Source organism: Tursiops truncatus, chromosome 20 (assembly GCF_011762595.2).
Source record: "Tursiops truncatus isolate mTurTru1 chromosome 20, mTurTru1.mat.Y, whole genome shotgun sequence".
NCBI lineage: Eukaryota > Metazoa > Chordata > Mammalia > Artiodactyla > Delphinidae > Tursiops > Tursiops truncatus.
Genome location: NC_047053.1, coordinates 36,305,746 through 36,325,105, shown reverse-complemented (window position 1 = coordinate 36,325,105; position 19,360 = coordinate 36,305,746). Strand labels below are relative to the sequence as shown.

General features: G+C 49.2%; 1 protein-coding gene across 1 annotated transcript; it reads left to right on the top strand.

Moving 5' to 3' along the window:
• Positions 1-1,906: 1,906 nt before the first annotated feature.
• On the top strand, positions 1,907-12,684 carry TBX21 (T-box transcription factor 21). Its single transcript, XM_033847873.2, has 6 exons — positions 1,907-2,547; positions 9,427-9,581; positions 9,965-10,086; positions 10,688-10,846; positions 11,001-11,062; positions 11,299-12,684. The coding sequence occupies exons 1-6, from the start codon at positions 2,057-2,059 to the stop codon at positions 11,915-11,917; spliced, it is 1,608 nt and encodes a 535-aa protein (XP_033703764.1). The 5' UTR covers positions 1,907-2,056; the 3' UTR covers positions 11,918-12,684.
• The last annotated feature ends 6,676 nt before the right edge of the window (positions 12,685-19,360 follow it).

Below are 19,360 nucleotides of genomic sequence, written 5' to 3'. Positions count from 1 at the left end.
AAGCAATGCTGCCCGGTTGCAAGAGCAGGTAGAAACTTCCCCCTTCCGTAAGAATGGGGAATGGCAGGTAAAGGGCCAGGAGGAGGCCAGTCCCCGGTTCTGGTGCTGTTGTGTGCTGGCCTCCGTGCTCAGGGGATGCACTGATTCTCTCTCCTCCCTCCCTGGGTCATGCCCGCCTCCTGGGGTGCCCAGCTTTGCCTTCACCTGCCAACCTGCCTCTCGGTTCAGCTCTAGGTGGGAGCAGAGAGTCCCCATGGGCCCCTAAGGGTGAAGCCCTGTTGGACTGGGGCAAGGATGCAGAGATGGGGCCAGCCCCCAGGGGAGAATTGAGGAGGGCTGGGGTGAAAGGGGGGAGAGAAGAGGTTAACTTTTAACATGGTGAAAATGTTAAAGTATTTCTCAAAACACTCTTACAAATGTAAAGATTTCTCTATATATGGACATGCAAAAAATTCCACGACACGTTGTTGAGTGAAAAAAATATATTACAAAGCAGCACGTGTGGTGTTTATACAAAATTATATATATATATACGCACACATATATATATGGTGTGTGTGTGTGCGCATGTGCAAAAGACAGAGGGGGTGTGTGCAAGGAGTGATGTCTGGAAGCGTGTTCACCGAAATCTTAATCCTGTTTGCCTCTGGGGGGTAGAATTTGGCATGATTTATACAGTCCTATTTTTACTTTTTTCTACTGCTGAAATTTTCTACATGAGTATGTTTTATCTTTATACACAGGAAAACTCCCAATGATGATATTTTCAACCTGGGGGAAAAAGGATTGTTTTCATGATAAAAGGAATATAACTACATTAGTCAGCAGAAAAGGAAAATAGAGAAAGAAAAGCTCCCGTAGTCCTATCACCAAGGCAGCCCTTCAGAACATGTGGTGGTTTTCCTTCCTGTCAGCCGGCTCTGAATCTGTTCAAATCTGAATCTGTTCAATCTGGCTTTTCCATCCAGGTATAACAATAGACTGGAAAGTGCTGCCCAGGTGTGCCCTCTCATGTAAGGCTCATAGCCCCTCTGAAAAGTACATCAGTTTGTTTTCTCTAGCCTAGGGGACTTGAGACACTTGAGGCTGACTTTCAGGCAAGGCAAGTGACTTGCCCAGGTCACATATACCTGAGTGAGGGGAAGAGCCAGTGCTGGGACTCTGAGCACTGGCAGCCCAGTGCTACTTCCAGTGCGCATGGCTGCCAGGCCCCGGTGGTGGAGCTTTTGTGGGCCTGGACCAGCCCAGGACCCTGCAAACCCTCAGCTGTTGCGATGCAATTCGTTTGAAGGAACTCTTCTTGCTGCCCACCAGGTCCCAGGTCTGCCCTGGGGCTGAAGGAACAAGATGCATTGGACACAGTCCACTTGGGTCTCTGGCAAAGAGAAAGAATGCAAACACTTCACACAAGGCCACTCAGCACGGAGCCTGGGCACAGAGTGAGCATCAGTGAACATTCGTCACATGCCCACGGGCGAAGCGGCTCGGAGCCTGCGAGTAAGCCCATCTGGGCCATCACCGAGGCTTCCCGTAGGAGGGGGCCTTTGAGCTGAGCCTTCAAGAATGGGTGGAATTTCCAGAGGGTCCAGAGAAGAGAAACAGTCTGCATTTCAGGTGGAGGGGTTGACTCTCTCAGAAGGCAAAGTATGCGAACTACAAAGCGCGCGGGGACTCGCTGGTCTACACGGTTGGGGGCCCTGCAGTCCTCACCAACCGCGTAGAATTTGCCGAGTATTAGCCACGAGGGGCGGGGTGAGGCGGGGCGGGGCCGAGGTGTGGGGGTGGGGGTGGGGGTGGGAGGCCCAGAGAGCTTCATAAAGCCACAGCAAAGGCGCCGCGAAGCTAGTGACAGCGGCCCGCTGAAGACGGAGCCCGGGAGCTGCCGCGCGCCCGCCAAACGCGGGCGCAGGACCCAGGCGTCCGAACCCGGGCTCCGGTGGGGCCCCCGCCCCCGCCCCACCCCTGCCAGCCTCCGCCCAGCCGACCCCCCGCGCCCGCCCCCGCGCGGAGAAGGGCCGGTCCTCGACGGCCGCGGGAAGGTGCCAGCCCGCCCCGGATGGGCATCTTGGAGCCAAGCTGCCGAGACATGCTGACGGGCACCGACCCGATGCCGGCGAGCGACGAGGGCCGGGCGCCAGGCGCCGACTCGCAGAACCGCTACTTCTACCCGGAGCCGGGCGCGCAGGACGCGGCCGACCGTCGCGTGGGCGCCAGCCTGGGGGCGCCCTACGCCGGGGGCACCCTGGTGCCTGCCCCGCCGGGCCGCTTCCTCGGAGCCTACGCCTACCCGCCCCGACACCAGGCCACCGGCTTCCCCGGGGCGGGCGAGCCCTTCCCGCCGACGCCGGGCGCCGAGGGCTACCAGCCGGGGGATGCCTACACCGCCCCGGACCCGCGCGCCACACTCTACCCGGGCCCGCGCGAGGACTGTGCGCTGCCGGCGGGGCTGGAGGTATCCGGGAAGCTGAGAGTCGCGCTCAACAACCACCTGTTGTGGTCCAAGTTTAATCAGCACCAGACGGAGATGATCATCACCAAGCAGGGGCGGTAAGTGAGGCGCGCGCCGGGAGCGCCGAGCTGTGGGAGCCTCCTCGGCCCCGCCGGCCCGGACAGGGACGCGCTTTTCTTTTTTTTTTTTTTTCTGTCTAGACGTTGCTAGAGTCTCTGTGTCCCTCGCAGTTTTGGCTCAGGCTTTGGGAGGAAAGAGGAGTTGAGTTTCGGACAGTAAAGTTCTGGGGGTTGTTTACTCTCAGGACCAACAGGCACAACTCAAAAGGGAGATAGAGGAGAGGGGCGCCGTGAGCCGTCGTCCTGGTTTAGGGGGAGGGTGCCTATGGTTTCACCCAGCATTGGGGTGCGGTCCCTGCCTGGTGGGAGGCGCGGAGGGCGCAGGGGGAGTGTGTGCTGTGGGTCTAACAGAGCAGGGCGCCTCTTAGCCCCTGTGTGCGGGGAAACGGAGCGGAGGGCAGAGCCTTACAGTGGGGTGGACAGCAATCCAGCCCTCATCTCCCGGGCCCCTTGTGCCCACCTCTCCCAGCCCCCTTGCTGCTGTTGTGTACAGGTCAACTCTGGGGGAGGGTGTGTGTGTGTGGTAAAACTGGGATTTGGTGACATGGAGAAGTGGTCGCCAAGTTTCCTTTCCGGTAGTACTTTGAGATCATATGTCTGGTGTGCGCATGTGTTGGGAGGGGGGTGGTGGTAAAGTGGGAGGGGGCATAGATTCCTTCCAGACACAGTCCCCTTCCCGAGGGCACAGATGTCCATGGGCCTGAGCAGGTGAAGCTAACCCATGGGTCCCAGCTGGCAGCCAGTCCCACACCTTGTACTCTTCAAGGCTTGTCCCTGAAAGCCTGCCCCACCTTTATCCAGATACTCACCAGTCCATCCTTGGGAACCCATGGTTCCATGGTTCAGGGTCCCCTGAGCTCCGTGCATGCGGGGTAGGGTTTGGGGCCAAGGGTGCTGCTTCCGGAGAGAGTCTCCTACAAGGGGAAAGAAAGAGAAACTTGCAACTTGTGTGGTATTTGTTTAGTAAGCAACATTCTGAGTGGGCCCTGCCTGTGCCTGGTGTGTGAGTGTACACCCACCCTTCCCGGTGGGGGCCCATATGGGCAGGGGACCAGCGAGGGCCTCTGTGTGGAGGGGCTATGTCATCAGTGGACCTGGGAGGTGTTGAAGAGCAGATACCAAGGGTTGGGCTTGGGGAGGGAGAAGGGAGAGGCCATGCTGGGCCCGAGGGTTGGCATTCAATCTGGGCATTGCTGGATGGATGATTTCTATGGGGTGGCTTGGGATTGAGGGACCTGTCCACCAACCACAACTGGCTTCAAGTTGCTGAACTGTTCCTCTTTCTCGGCGATGAACCCGAGAGAGTTGGCATTTTCTTTCACGGCACGGCCTTCATCTTCTAGGCCTTCTGTTAATTGCTCTCTGCTCCCCCAGCCCTAGTCCCTGTCTGGGTGCACCCAGGCATAGCCTAGGCTTCTAGGCTATCGTGTCTGAATTGGAGGAGACCCAGAAGATCCCGTCCCATCTTCTCCCTGGACAGAGAGGGAAATGGACCCAGAGACAGTAAGAGACTTTTCTGAGGTTACACAGCACATTCATCGCTGGTAGAACTGGCACCAGCATGCAGAAGTTATGTACCTGGGTTTCTTTCTCTGGTGCCCCACGACCAGGAGTAAAAACAGCCACCCACACTGTCCGAAGGCCTTGATGCATTCAGAGTGCTTTCACTTCCATTATTTCACTGTGTGCTAGGTAGGCCAAGCGGCCTCCCCATTTACAGCTGAGGGCACTGAGGCCCAGGGGAGCTGGTGGCTTTCACTGGGTTTCACAGCAGACCTGAACTCAGGCTCAGGCCTGAACTCTGTTGAGTGGTCAGGAAGCCTTCCCACCCTGGGGCCTGGTGGGGGTCTCCCCACAGCCTTGCAGCCAGGCCCCAGCCCCTCCAGTCTTGAGGGATGAGGTAGATGGAACTTCAGCAGAACCTCAGGGCTCTGGGGGTGAAGGGCTAGCTGGGGGTCTTAGGCGGATGCGTCTTTCTGTACTGGTTGCCTCCTTTACGCCTACAGCCTCCTTCTTTCCTTTATTTTCCTGCTGAATAATCCTCTCTGGACAAGTTTTGTTGTCTCTCTTTTAGATCCACACACTTAATTTCCTTTATTATGAAAAATTCCAATATATACAAAAGTGAAGAGAAACACGTAACGGGTCTCCATCTACCCATTATCCAGCTTCAATAGCTGTCAGTACTGGTCCAATCTTGTTTCTGCTTTATCCTCGCTCACTTAACTTGTGGTCTGAAACTATATTAGCGATAGTGTAAGTAATTAGTAAGTAAATCCTAGACACTGTATGACTTTATCCTTAAGTAGTTCTCCGCGCACCTCTAAAAATGGCTTTTTAAAAATAAACACAATGCCATTAGCAAACCTGAAAAGAAACTCGTAAATATCGTCAGATTTCCCTGATTGTTTTGTGTGTGCGCACACGCGCATGTTTTACAATCCTCACACTTTCAATCCATCCTAATGGACTGCTTCGGACACTGCGGGCCGTGGGGCTGTTGGAAGCGGGCGGTGGCCCCTCACCACTTCCTCTGAGGCCTCCTCTTGGATCAGGCCTTGGGGGCCCCATGGCGGGGTGGAGAGGACGGAGGACACACCGCCCCCGATTCAGCACCCCTGACTGTGAGCTTGGGCTCCAGTGATCTGGGAAGTCGGCGGCCATTTCCTTCTGCTACTGGCTTCTGAAAAGGAAGACTTGGGCTCAGAGAACAGCTCCCATTCTGTCCTCCTGCTTTGGTGGGCTGGCCTGTCCTTCCATGGTTTCCAGTGACCCACCAGTCACCACCACATCACCCACGGCTTTCTTCCTTTTTGAAAAATCCTTCCAGCCCAGGCCCACCCACAGCCCCGTAGCCTTTCGCCTTGGGCTGACTCACTCCCTCCCAGATCCTCCCTCTTCCACCCACCCTAGACCCATTCCTCAGTGTGCACACAGTGATGCCCTCCTCCATGGGCAAGAATGGGTTGGGGAGCAGGGGGTGATTCCAGGGCCCAGAGACTGATCCAGGCAGCTCAGATGGGGCTGGGAGGGGAAACGGAGGACAAGAAGAGGGACTGGCCAGCTGGAAGGCTGAGAGTTCAAGTTTGTGTGTTTGTGGAGGTTCATGGCCTGATAGACCCCCTCATGTTGCCCGGCCTCGTGTCATTTCTGGGAGGCAGTCTGTGTGCTGCGCCCAAGTCGGCCGGTGTATGATAGTCGACGGTAGACTTTCTCAGTAGAGGAAGAGAGAGGCGGCTGTCTCGTGTGTGGGTGTGTGGGTGTGCAGTAATTGCCGGCAATCCCCACTTTTCTGGGTGTAATTAGTTGATTATTATAATTAAGATGACTCTGTTGTTAAGCAGCTCAGTTTGTATTTGTGTATGTGTGTGCGAAGTTAGGGCTTGATAAAACAATTTCAGTCCCGTACCATCCTCGATCACCGGCCTCGGCCCTTTTGGTTTTCTCTTCTCTACCTTCCAACTCCAAGAACTTTTTAGATTTTTATTTTATTTTATTTTTTTTAGCTTTAAGCCTGCTTTAATTTGGGCTGACTGGCTTTATTTCTTCTGGAGCAGGTGAAAATGGCTTTGCTCTCTCTTCTGCCGTTTGCTGGTGGCTGCCTATCTATTCAGTGGGTCCGGGGTTGGTGGGAAGAGGCGACCCCTTGACGCCTGAGCGCTTTTTGTGTTTGGATCGGTACAAGGCGTTGCCAGAATACCCTCCTCAAAGGTGGTACCGATTTACACCCCCACCAATAGTGGCCGAGAGGACCCATTATCCCACAGGTTCATCAGCATTAGATATTGTCAATTTTGAAACATTTTGCCAACATGACTGATGAAAACCATGTTTTAATTTGTACTTAACGATGGTGAGTTGGAGCACTGTCAGAGGCGTACAGGATGGGGACGGGATATGGTGACTTTGTGAATCATTTCAGACTGGATGGTCCTTAGAAGCAGCAGAGGAACTTGGGGTCTTGAACCCTGTGTTCTGAGGGCTGAGTGAGTGGTGAGCGGTCTTTCCTAGGGGCTCAGTTTGGCACCAGACCCATCTTCACTCCTGGTTCCTTCCCAGCAAAGTGTCGTGTAAATCAGAGGCTATTTTGGGATCCCAGCTGGTGGTGATTCTAGACTTTTAGGGTGAAGTTGAGACCTCCCTTCTCCTCTCCCTCTTCCCCACAGTCTTCCTGTGTCTCCTGCCTTTCACTCTACCAGCGATAAGCAGGATGGGGTGATGGAGGCGGTAGCATGCGCTCTGCCATCAGGAGACCCCATTTCTGCTCTCCCGCCGTGGAACCGTCGCCAAACCTCTCTGAGCGTCATTTTCTTCAAGTATAAATTGGAAATAACATCTTATATCTCAAAGGACTGGTTCAGTGAACTGGCTGCTGCATATGCAGTGGCACTTGAATTAATATGTTCCCTTCTCTCTATTACTACATGTTTAGATAGGAACTGGTTACCATATAGGACACATGAATGACCTGACCACTGTTGTAGAATGAGCTGGTGGTAGAAACGGGTTGAAAGTATTCTCCCACCCTAGATTGCTCAGTCTCATCCCTAACCTTTGACTCCTCCAGTTGACTGGCATACCGAGCTCCTGGGACCGAGGGCCTCAGACTGGAACTCTGGACTCTTGCTTGGGGCTCTTCAGCCAGGCCAGAGGGCTTTGATAGTTCTGGGCCTGGGAGAAGGTGGGATGGGGGTGGGATGGGAGAGACGGTGAGCTGAGTTTCACATCCTTCAAACTCCTTAACAGCTCTCAGAGGAAAGATGGACAGGAGTTATTATCTCCATTTACGGGTGAAGAAAGTGAGGTTTGGCTTGGGAATTAACTTATCCAAGGCCATAGGGCCACTAAGTCTCTTTTTCTCAGCCCAGGAGAGTCTGGGGAAGACAGGAATGTGACAGTACCCTCCCGGGAGATCTTTCCAAGGTTATTAGCGATGTTGATCTGGGACCCTCTGGGGACTAGAATCCACCCCAAAGTGCTCCTAAGGGGGCTTCCCTGGTGGTGCAGTGGTTGAGAGTCCGCCTGCTGATGCAGGGGACACGGGTTCGTGCCCCGGTCCGGGAAGATCCCACATGCCGCGGAGCGGCTGGGCCCATGAGCCATGGCCACTGAGCCTGCGCGTCCGGAGCCTGTGCTCCGCAACGGGAGAGGCCACAACAGTGAGAGGCCCGTGTACCGAAAAAAAAAAAAAAGTGCTCCTAGGCCCCTAGAACTCTCCCTCCCCCAGGTTTCCTCACTCATGAACCAGTGCCTTTCTTCCCAACCTGCAGGGCTTCTTGTAGGGGAAGGGAGAAGTGTGTGGGAATGAAAAGTAATTCTGATGAGGATTTGACTCTGCCAGCTTAGAAACTCTGCTCTTCCTGCTTGGGTTAGAAGAGAAAGACTAAGCCATAGATGTGCTGGTTATAGTGATGGTGGTGATGGGCTGGTGTTGGTTGTAGTGATGGTGGTGATGGGCTGGTGTTGGTTGTAGTGGTGGTGGTGATGGGCTGGTGGTGGTTGTAGTGGTGGTGGTGATGGGCTGGTGGTGGTTGTAGTGGTGGTGGTGGTGGTGGGGATAGTGATGGTGGAGGTGCTGGTTGTAGTGATGGTGGTGATGGGCTGGTGGTGGTTGTAGTGGTGGTGAGGGGGTAGTGATGGTGGAGGTGTTGGTTGTAGTGGTGGTGGTGATAGCCTGGTGGTGGTTGTAGTGGTGGTGGCGGGGGTGGGGGTAGTGATGGTGGTGATGGGGAGAGTGGTGGTTGTGGTGGTTGGGGGGGTAGTGATGGTGGAGATGTTAGTTGTAGTGATGGCAGTAATGGCCGTGGTGTTGGTTATAGTAATGGTGGTGAAGGTGGAGGTGTTGATTGTAGTGATGTGGTGTTGGGGGTAGTGATAGTAGACATGATGGTTTTAGTGGTGGTGGTGATGGTGGAGGTGGTGGAGATGATTGTGGTATGGTAGTGCTTCTTCCTCTGAATCTATTGCTCAGCACAATAGCACAGCATCCCAAATCCAACTTCCTCCACTTTTCCTGGGAACCAGGACTTTGAACATGAGGACTGTGCTCAATAGAGTCCCTCTTCCAGGTGGATGGGAAGCTCCAGCTAGAACTTCAGTTACTTCTCTGAAGACCCTGGAGCAGGCTGTGCTACAGACATCAGGCCCAGGAGGATGGGGCAGGGAGAGCCTGTGGATGGGTGCTCTGGAGCTAGGTGCATGTTAGCACCGTGAGAGCCATGATGGAGAGGATGGATGACAGACTAAGGCCAGACCAGGGTTCAGGGAACTGAGAGATGAGGACCTACTAGGAACTGCTTGTGTGGGGCTGGCCTGTGGCTTTGCTCCCCCTCTAGGGAGCACGCTAAGGCTTGCAGCTAATGTCTAGCAACTGACCCTCTGAAAGAAAAACATTTTTAAAAGTCCCGATTCATAGTGTTTGCTGATTTCCGTGGTAAATACCCCTCTAATGGCTGCTCGTAAGCTGCCCATGTGATATCACTGAATGCGGAGTTGGGAAGACACGTGTGGTAGTGCACGTAACCTGGTATCTCCACCGGACAGGTACAATAGATGTAAACGATCTCAAGAGCAGAGATAATAGTAAACTGGAGTAAAAAGAACTGAGAAGTGATTTTTTTTGAGTATTTATTACCTTGGCTTGTAATGTAATATATTTAATTGTAAATTTATGTGATTTAATTTTTAATCGTGGCTGTTTAACAACTGGCTGGCAGACTTCCTGGACTTCTCCAGCTGGCTCTGGTGAGGCCTGGGAGCCGTCTCCAGCACACCAGCGACGGACAGCCTTTGCGCAGGGCACGGCTGTCCGGGGGCTGGGGGCTGATGGGTATTGATGGGTCTCTCTGTTCTCCCCAGGCGGATGTTCCCATTCCTCTCATTTACTGTGGCTGGGCTGGAGCCCACCAGCCATTACCGGATATTTGTGGACGTGGTCTTGGTGGACCAGCATCACTGGCGGTATCAGAGCGGCAAGTGGGTGCCGTGTGGAAAGGCTGGGGGCAACATGCCAGGTACGCGCCTCCTTGGGAACTGGGGGGCATGCTTTTTGTCTAATACTGGGCGCCCCCTGGTGGATCCAAGAGGAACCCCCAAGCCCCTGGCCCTGACTCCTAGGATTTCATTCTCTGTTCCATCCCTCCCATCCCATCCCACCCCACCCCACTCCACCCATCCCCATCGCCTCCCACTTCTCACTCCGTTCTGTTTGTCATCTCTTCTACTTTGCTCTAGCCTGTCTTCGGCTCAGTCCTCTGCCCACAGCACCCCCTGTCCTGCCCCGTCTGTCCTCCCCCTGTATCCTTCTTGCCATTCCCCTCAGAACAGGCAAAGAAGCCCCACATCACCAGGGGTCTGGTCCCAAGGGCTGCATGCCAAAGAGATTAACTGTCCACAGGGAACCGCCTGTACGTCCACCCAGATTCTCCCAACACTGGAGCCCACTGGATGCGCCAGGAAGTTTCATTCGGGAAACTAAAGCTCACGAACAACAAAGGGGCCTCCAACAATGTGACCCAGGTGGGACTCCTCCCCATGGGATAGCCCCGCACCCCTCCCTGTCCCCGAGGTCGCAGCGGGTCCTGCAGGCTGCTTCTGTTCTGGAAGAGCGACTTTTCTCCCTCTCTGACTCTGGTTCTTTTCCACCCACCTTGGGAGGAAGCTGAATCTCAGGGCAGACAGGCATCACATTTGGGCCAACACGGACCAAACCAGCCAGGGGGTTTCTTCACTGAATCCTGGGCTGCCATCACTCGTGTACCATATTGGGTAGAGAGTTGGTACCGGTGGTCCCAGGGAACGGATGCAAAGTTTCTTTGAGTTGAGCAATTCTATTAAAAGTGCCCTTATCCCTGAAAAGCCCTGTTTGTGCTAATACCTTGGTCACAGTGGACATCTGGGGATAGGTAAAGGGGCAAGAGAATAGAATTAGTGCCCTGAAGAGGCAAGGGACTGGGGTTGGAAGCCTGGGAGAAGTTATGTGGTGGCAGGGCAGAGGAATGGGCACGAGGACCTCAGGGTCCTTTCTAGCTTGGCCGTGGGGCTGGCCATAGGTGGGGCTGGGAGAGGGTTCCTTTGGACTGCCTCCTCCCACCCTCATGGCCGTCCTACCCTCTCTCAGATGATCGTGCTCCAGTCCCTCCATAAGTACCAGCCCCGGCTGCACATCGTCGAGGTCAGCGATGGAGAGCCAGAGGCGGCCTGCAACGCTCCCAACACACACATCTTTACTTTCCAAGAAACCCAGTTCATCGCCGTGACCGCCTACCAGAACGCCGAGGTGAAGGCTCCCTGGGCGAGGGTGGACTGAGCCTGTGGCGGGGCGGGGGGACGACGAGGGGGAGAGTGGAGCCCCCAGTCTTCCTGGGAGCGATTTTGGAAGTTCCCTGGCCTCAGACTCAGGACTCAGGTGACTCTGTTTCACTTCTCTCTAGATTACTCAGCTGAAAATTGATAATAACCCTTTTGCCAAAGGATTCCGGGAGAACTTTGAGTCGTAAGTGCCACTGGGTTCATCTCATGTTTGCGGAGGCCTCCTCTTGTCCCTCTGAGACCAGATGAGTGCTCAGCACGTCCCCTCTCTGCCTCTGCGGTGGGGAAGTGTGGGCTGGGTACTGGAGGGTGGCAGGCAAGTCAGGAAAGAGGGTCTGGGGAGGGACGTGAGACAGGCAGGCTCCTAAGTGACCAGTTCTGTTCGTGACCCCTGTCTTTTGCTTCCTGTTTTTTTTTTAGCATGTATGCATCTGTTGACACCAGTGTCCTCTCCCCACCTGGACCCAACTGTCAGTTGCTTGGGGGAGACCACTACTCTCCTCTGCTCCCCAACCAGTATCCCGTTCCCAGCTGTTTCTACCCCAACCTTCCCAGCCAGGCCAAGGATGTGGTTCCCCAGCCTTACTGGCTGGGGGCCCCTCGGGACCACAGCTACGAGGCCGAGTTTCGAGCTGTCAGCATGAAGCCTTCATTCCTGCCCTCTGCCTCTGGGTCCGCTATGTCCTACTACCGAAGCCAGGAGGTCCTGGCGCCTGGAGCTGGCTGGCCTGTGACCCCCCAGTACCCTCCCAAGATGGGCCCAACCAGCTGGTTCCGCTCCACGCGAACTCTGCCCATGGAACCTGGCCCTGGAGCCTCAGAGGGGCGGGGGCCGGAAGACCAGGGCTCCCCGTCCTTGTGGACTGAGATCACGCCCATCCGGCCAGAGTCCAGCGACTCGGGACTGGGTGAAGGAGACTCTAAGAGGAGGCGTGTGTCCCCCTATCCTTCTAGTGGCGATAGCTCCTCCCCTGCGGGGGCCCCTTCTCCTTTTGATAAAGAAACCGAAGGCCAGTTTTATAACTATTTTCCCAATTGAGCAGTTGACATGGTGAAAGGAGCAGAAAGAGTGTCATCAGGTTGGTGACACCAACTAACGTAGCCCACAGACCCAGGACTGAGCCGTCCCCAGCTCCCTCTGTCCCATCTCCTTCTGTAGCTGGTTGAGGAAGAGGGGTCCAAGAAGGATTCTGGGGTTCACTTGCTGCCTCCTGGCCCATAATGAAACCTGCGAGGAGTGTTCTCTGCCCCTTCCTCTGTCCCAACTACACTCATTAACCTGGTGCTGCTTCTGGTTGTGGGTTCCCAGCTGGAGAACAGAAAACAGACAATGGAAGGTCTGGGACACAAAGGAGCTTCCTCCCTTCTGCGGGGTGTAGGGGTGGGAGTGGGGGGTCAGGATTAGGTGGGACAGCCAGACTGGAAACTCAGATCTCTTTCTCTGCAGAGTAACTTTCAACATTTGTGTGTGTGTGTTAATCCCTGATCTGGAAATAAAGACACATGAATTTTATAACAGCCAGCCAGCCACAGTCAGGGGAGAGGACCCAATGACTCTGGGCAGCTGGCTTGGGCCGCACCCTCTTAGAGGCAGTGGGGATCCCAAGGAAGGGGCTGGAAAGGGGGGGATTATGCACAACTCAAGAAGCAAGGTCTTGGGGGGGGTGAGGGTGCATTTTTCTTTTTTATTTTTTGGGAACGGGGGAGGCTATTTATTGTACAGAGAGTGGTGTCCGGATATATTGCTTTTGTCTTCATCACTTTCTGAAAATAAACACGAAACTGTCAAGTGCTTTAGTGCCTGGGTGGGGGACATGGGCGGGGACTCTACCGGGAACTGCAAGTGCACCAAAGCTGTTCTCTCTGCTCTAGAACAGAACTTGAAGTTCCGAAGACCATGTACCTCCTAGAAACCAGAGGTGACTTCATTCAGGGGATAAACTGAGTTAGAGCAATGCTGCGTGTCCTGCCTTTGGTGCTCAGGTTAATGGCTGATGCCACTTCTTAAGGTGTCTTGGGATACCCTGACCTGTAGAGCAAGGTGTGAGGGCAAGACCAGAGGATGGGGGCTGGATCGGGGCGGGTGGGTCTGAGGAGAAGAATGACACTTGATTTCTTTTTGCATTTCTAGCAGCTTTGGATCCTCCATCTTCATCTTAGGGTTGTTCAAGGATTAAAGGAGTAAATGTAAATAGGACTACATGAAATTGCTGTTTTTGTAGGTCAAAAACAGCCAAATATTGGCAATTTCATATATTTTACCCTAGTACATGTAAAGGGTTTAGAACAGTGCCAGATAAACAGTAAGCACTCAGAGTGTAAACTATCATCATTGTCATTATTATTATTCTCTAGCTGTTTCTCTCTCCTTATACACATACTGAATTGCATTTGTAAAATGATACATGCTTCTTTTAAAGAACTGAAGCAATGCAGAAAACTATAAAGACAACAATAAATTATCCTAAATCTTACCACCCATCAATAATTATCATTAACATTAGATGGATTGGAGAGACAGAAACATTTTTATAATATTGGAATCATACTGAAAATTCTTTTTCTTAATAAAACCTATTGAATTTTCATTAACAGAAGTCAATAATAATAATAACCCACCAAACCATCAAAACCCCCAAGAATCTCAAGTGAATGAGGACAATTGCCGAAGTCAAATCTTCCTTCATGATAAGAGATATTTCCTGAAAGAGCACTCTAAGGTTAAAAAAGGAGCTTATGAGAAACATTAAGAGGTTGGAGTTACTATGTTTGCCTCACCCCAGTCCACAGTATACCCCATTCTAATGTGAGAACATCATTATAGGCTGTATAGGTGTTCTTCCAATTCTTTTTAGAGCCTGGAAAACTTCACTAATGTCTCACAGTTCACATTCCCTCTTTTACTGATCTCTGCCCAGAGGTAATTTTCATCACCATCTAGTCAGAAGAAGGAAAAGATAAGGAGACATACATATTTGGTTCCATCCTCTGGATTTGGAAGCTCATCTTCTTAAAATGACAAGAGGAGTTCAGCCATATTTCACTCTGTGAATGTAGATTAATCCTCCCCATGCCCCACCCCTTGGCTGTCACTCCTTGGAGTTAATGATATTAAACTGAGCCTATTTCCTTTCTTGGGAACTGTTGTGAGTAATTACAATACTCTTCTTTAAAAAAATTTTTTTTAATTAATTTATTTTATTTATTTATTTTTGGCTGCGTTGGGTCTTTGTTGCTGCACGCGGGCTTTCTCTAGTTGCGGTGAGCGGGGGCTACTCTTTGTTGCGGTGTGCAGGCTTCTCATTGTCATGGCTTCTCTTGTTGTGGAGCACGGGCTCTAGGCACTCGGGCTTCAGTAGCTGTGGCACACGGGCTCAGTAGTTGTGGCTCGCGGGCTCTAGAGTGCAGGCTCAGTAGCTGTGGTGCACAGGCTTAGTTGCTCCACGGCATGTGGGGTCTTCCTGGACCAGGGCTCGAACCCGTGTCCCCTGCATCGGCAGGCGGACCCTCAACCACTGCGCCATCAGGGAAGCCCAGGTATTAAGTTTTTTTCTCTATAAAAGGTATCTTTTAAAAATATATATTTCCTAATTGTTACTAGTATATAGAATTACAATTAATTTTGTATGCTAATCATAAGATCCAGGCACCTTGCTAAATTCTCTTATTATTTTTCAGTGGTTTGCTATAAATTCATTACTTTCTCTATGGCCAATCAGGTTATTTCAAATAACAAGAGTTTTATTTCCTCCTTTTGAATCGTTATGCTTCTAATTTCCTCTTTTTTATTTTTTAAATTTTTATTGGAATATAGTTGATTTACAATGTTGTGTTAATTTCAGGTGTACAGCAAAGTGAATCAGTTACACATATACATATATCCACTCTTTTTTTAGATTCTTTTCCCATATAGGCCATTACAGAGTATTGAGTAGAGTTCCCTGTGCTATGCAGTAGGTTCTTATTAGTTATCGATTTTATATATAGTAATATGTATATGCCAGTCCCAATCTCCCAATTTATCCCTCTCCTACCCTTATCCCCTGTAACCAAAAGTTTGTTTTCTACATCTGTGACTCTACTTGTTTTGTAAATAAGTTCATTTGTACCCTTTTTTAAGATTCCATCTAATTTCTTCTTTCTTCTTCTTATCGTATTGTACGGGCCAGAACTTCAAGTGCTAGTTTCTTGCCCTTGGAGGGATGATTTTCCCCCATTTATTCCACTTTCCCCCTTATGCTGATTTGGTATTTCTGTAACCTATTTCTCTTATTTTAGTGGTATCTCTATACAGTTTATATGCACATTTGACCTAACAACGTTGTAATGTTGAATGATATTTTGCCCTCCATTCCGGTCAGTAGAACAATTTTAGATCACTTTAGCTCTGCTCTAACCCCTCCTGACTCACTATTGCTTTCCCCCAACTTACTGATTTTGAACGTTTCAGCTCTGGTTTTTTTGTTTTTTGTTTTTTAATCCCACAGATTAGACTCCTGTATTATTTTACTGAGACAGAACTTGTTTGGGCTTACTTTTTTTTTTTTTTCTAACATCTTTATTGGAGTATAATTGCTTTACAATCGTATGTTAGTTTCAGCTTCACAACAAAATGAATCAGTTATATATATACATATATTCCCATATCTCTTCCCGCTTGCGTCTCCCTCCCTCCCACCCTCCCTATCCCACCCCTCCAGGCGGTCACAAAGCACCGAGCTGATCTCCCTGTGCTATGCGGCTGCTTCCCACTAGCTATCTACCTTACGTTTGGTAGTGTATATATGTCCATGCCTCTTTATCGCTTTATCACCGTTTACACTTCCCCCTCCCCATAGCCTCAAGTCCATTCTCTAGTAAGTCTGTGTCTTTATTCCTGTTTCACCCCTAGGTTTTTCATGACATTTTTTTTTTTTTAAATTCCATATATATGTGTTAGCATACGGTATTTGTCTCTCTCTTTCTGACTTACTTCACTCTGTATGACAGACTCTAGGTCTATCCACCTCATTACAAATAGCTCAATTTCGTCTCTTTTTATGGCTGAGTAATATTCCATTGTATATATGTGCCACATCTTCTTTATCCATTCATCCGATGATGGACACTTAGGTTGTTTCCATCTCTGGGCTATTGTAAATAGAGCTGCAATGAACATTTTGGTACATGACTCTTTTTGAATTATGGTTTTCTCAGGGTATATGCCCAGTAGTGGGATTGCTGGGTCATATGGTAGTTCTATTTGTAGCTTTTTAAGGAACCTCCATACTGTTCTCCACAGTGGCTGTATCAATTTACATTCCCACCAACAGTGTAAGAGGGTTCCCTTTTCTCCACACCCTCTCCAGCATTTATTGTTTCTAGATTTTTTGATGATAGCCATTCTGACTGGTGTGAGATGATATCTCATTGTAGTTTTGATTTGCATTTCTCTCATGATTAGTGATGTTGAGCATTCTTTCATGTGTTTGTTGGCAGTCTGTATATCTTCTTTGGAGAAATGTCTATTTAGGTCTTCTGCCCATTTTTGGATTGGGTTGTTTGTTTTTTTGTTATTAAGCTGCATGAGCTGCTTATAAATTTTGGAGATCAATCCTTTGTCAGTTGCTTCATTTGCAAATATTTTCTCCCATTCTGAGGGTTGTCTTTTGGTCTTCTTTATGGTTTCCTTTGCTGCGCAAAAGCTTTTAAGTTTCATTAGGTCCCATTTGTTTACTCTTGTTTTTATTTCCATTACTCTAGGAGGTGGGTCAGAAAGAATCTTGCTGTGATTTATGTCATAGAGTGTTCTGCCTATGTTTTCCTCTAAGAGTTTGATAGTTTCTGGCCTTACATTTAGGTCTTTAATCCATTTAGAGCTTATTTTTGTGTATGGTGTTAGGGAGTGATCTAACTTCATACTTTTACATGTAGCTGTCCAGTTTTCCCAGCACCACTTATTGAATAGGCTGTCCTTTCTCCACGGTACATTTCTGCCTCCTTTGTCAAAGATAAGGTGACCATATGTGCGTGGGTTTATCTCTGGGCTTTCTACCCTGTTCCATTGATCTATCTTTCTGTTTTTGTGCCAGTACCATACCGTTTTGATAACTGTAGCTTTGTAGTATAGTCTGAAGTCTGGGAGCCTGATTTTTGCGGTACACGGGCCTCTCACTGTTGTGGCGTCTCCCGTTGCGGAGCACAGGCTCCGGACGTGCAGGCTCAGCGGCCATGGCTCACGGGCCCAGCCGCTCCGCGGCATGTGGGATCTTCCCAGACAGGGCATGAACCCGTGTCCCCTGCATCGGCAGGCGGACTCTCAACCACTGCGCCACCAGGGAAGCCCTGGGCTTACTTTTATGTTACTATTCGTTTTGTTCACTTTTCCTTTCTGCATTTCTACTTTTTTCTGGGATCATTTTCCTATTTCTTTTTTAAATTTTGTATTTTATTTTATTTTATTATTTGGCTGCATCGGGTCTTAGTTGCAGCATGTGGAATCTTTTGCAGCACGCTGGCTTCTCTCTAGCTGCAGTGCACGGGCTCTAGAGCGAGCGGGCTTAGTTGCCCTGTGGCATGTGGGATCTTAGTTCCCCGATCAGGGATCAAGCCCGCGTCCTTGCATTGGAAGGCGGATTCTTAACCACTGGACCACCAGGGAAGTCCTCATTTTCCTACTTCTTGAACTAAATCCTTTATATGTTCTTTTAGAGAGGATCTCCTTGTAAACTCCACATGTGTTATTTCTTATAAATATTATTGTTTTTTCCCTCATTAATGAATAACATTTGCTGAGAAGACAATTCTAAATGCTTAGTAATTTTTTTCTTATCATTTTATAGAAGTTATTCCACTGTCTTCTGGCTTCTGTTGTTGCTTGTGAAATCTGCTGCTACCCTAATTGGCATTCTTTTGTAGGTCATCTGTCTTTTTCTTTCTGCTTTTCAGATCTTCTATTTATATTTGATGTCCAACAGACTCACTATGATGTGACAAGGTATGAATTGATTTTTCTTGCTCATTTTGGGATATTCTGTGCTTCCTGGATCTGTGTATTCATGGTTTTCATCAGTTCTGAAAATTCTCAGTCAATTATCTTTTAATTTTTTAATTGAAGTATAGTTATTTATAATATTATATTAGTTAATTACTTTTTAAAAATATTGCTTCTTTCCATTCTCTTTAATTTCACCCTTTGGGACTCCAATCAGATGGATGTAAGAAATTGTTATTCTATTATTATTCATGTCTCACAACTCTCTATTATATTTTCCCCCTTGCCTTTCTTTGCTGCATTCTGGATAAATTCCTGGGATATATGTTTTAGTTAAATTCTACTTTCAACTGTATCAAATAGGCTGATTGATTAGCCCATCCATTGAGGGTTTTTTCCACAGTTTACAAAACAGTTTTCATAAGTATTTTATATCTCCATTAAGTTTTATTTCAAGGGTATGCTTTGCATTTTTATAAGTTCTATTTTTTCCAATTTGTACAATCCTGATGATTTCTTATTGTATGTTTTCCCTTATACTTGCATTCTTTGTTTCTGTAAACATTCTAGATGCAACCATTCTGTATTTTGTATTTGACATTTCCAACGTCTGCTGTCTTTGTGGGGGTGGTGGTAGGGGTATTGATTAAACATGTTGTTTCTTCTGGTCCTCACTCATAGTGGGTTTGCCTTCTTGCACATTTGATAGTCTCTGTAAGGCCATGTTTGACTTTTAACCCATACAAGTCCGATAAGACTAACTTGGGGAAACTTTCTTCCACAGATGCTGCCTCTGATTCAAAAGATGTGGAACACCAAGTAGTGGCTGGACTTTTTTTCCAGCACTAAAGTTTGATTTCTTGGCTAAGGGCTTCAAAAGAGTGAGACAGAAGCTTCCAGACGGCTAACGGCCAGGCCTGGGACTGGGACAGCATCACTCCCACTACATTCTATTGGTCAAAGCCAAACCATATACAAGGGGAGGAGAAATTATTTCCTCTCTGAATGGAAGAGTGGCATGTGCTTCCTAGCCATTGTCCTGGGATCTTTCCTTCACCATCAGCCTGGGGATTACTTTCATGTCTCTCTTGTGTTGGATCTCCTGTTTCCTGGATCACATCTTTCTGTTTCTTTGTTTATTCTCTTATTTTACTGAAGGACATTTTTTTTTTTTTCTGAAGGAGTTTTATGGTGCACAGAAGGTAAAACTAAGTTTTCAACATGTCTGAAAATGTCTTTATTTCACTTGGACATCTGATTGATGGCTTGACTGGGTATAAAAGCCTCAGTTGGGAATAATTTTCTCTTGAAATTTCCAAGGTATTTTTCCATTGTATTTTAGTTTTCAGTATTGCTCTTAAGAAGTCTGATGCCATTTTGATTCATGATCCTTTGTGTTAGGTTTTTGGATCCTCTCTTTATCCCCAGTGTTTTGAACATTCTAGATTATATGCATTGGTTGGAAGCCTTTTTTTTTTTTTGTCTATTTATTATTCTGGGGCACTCAAT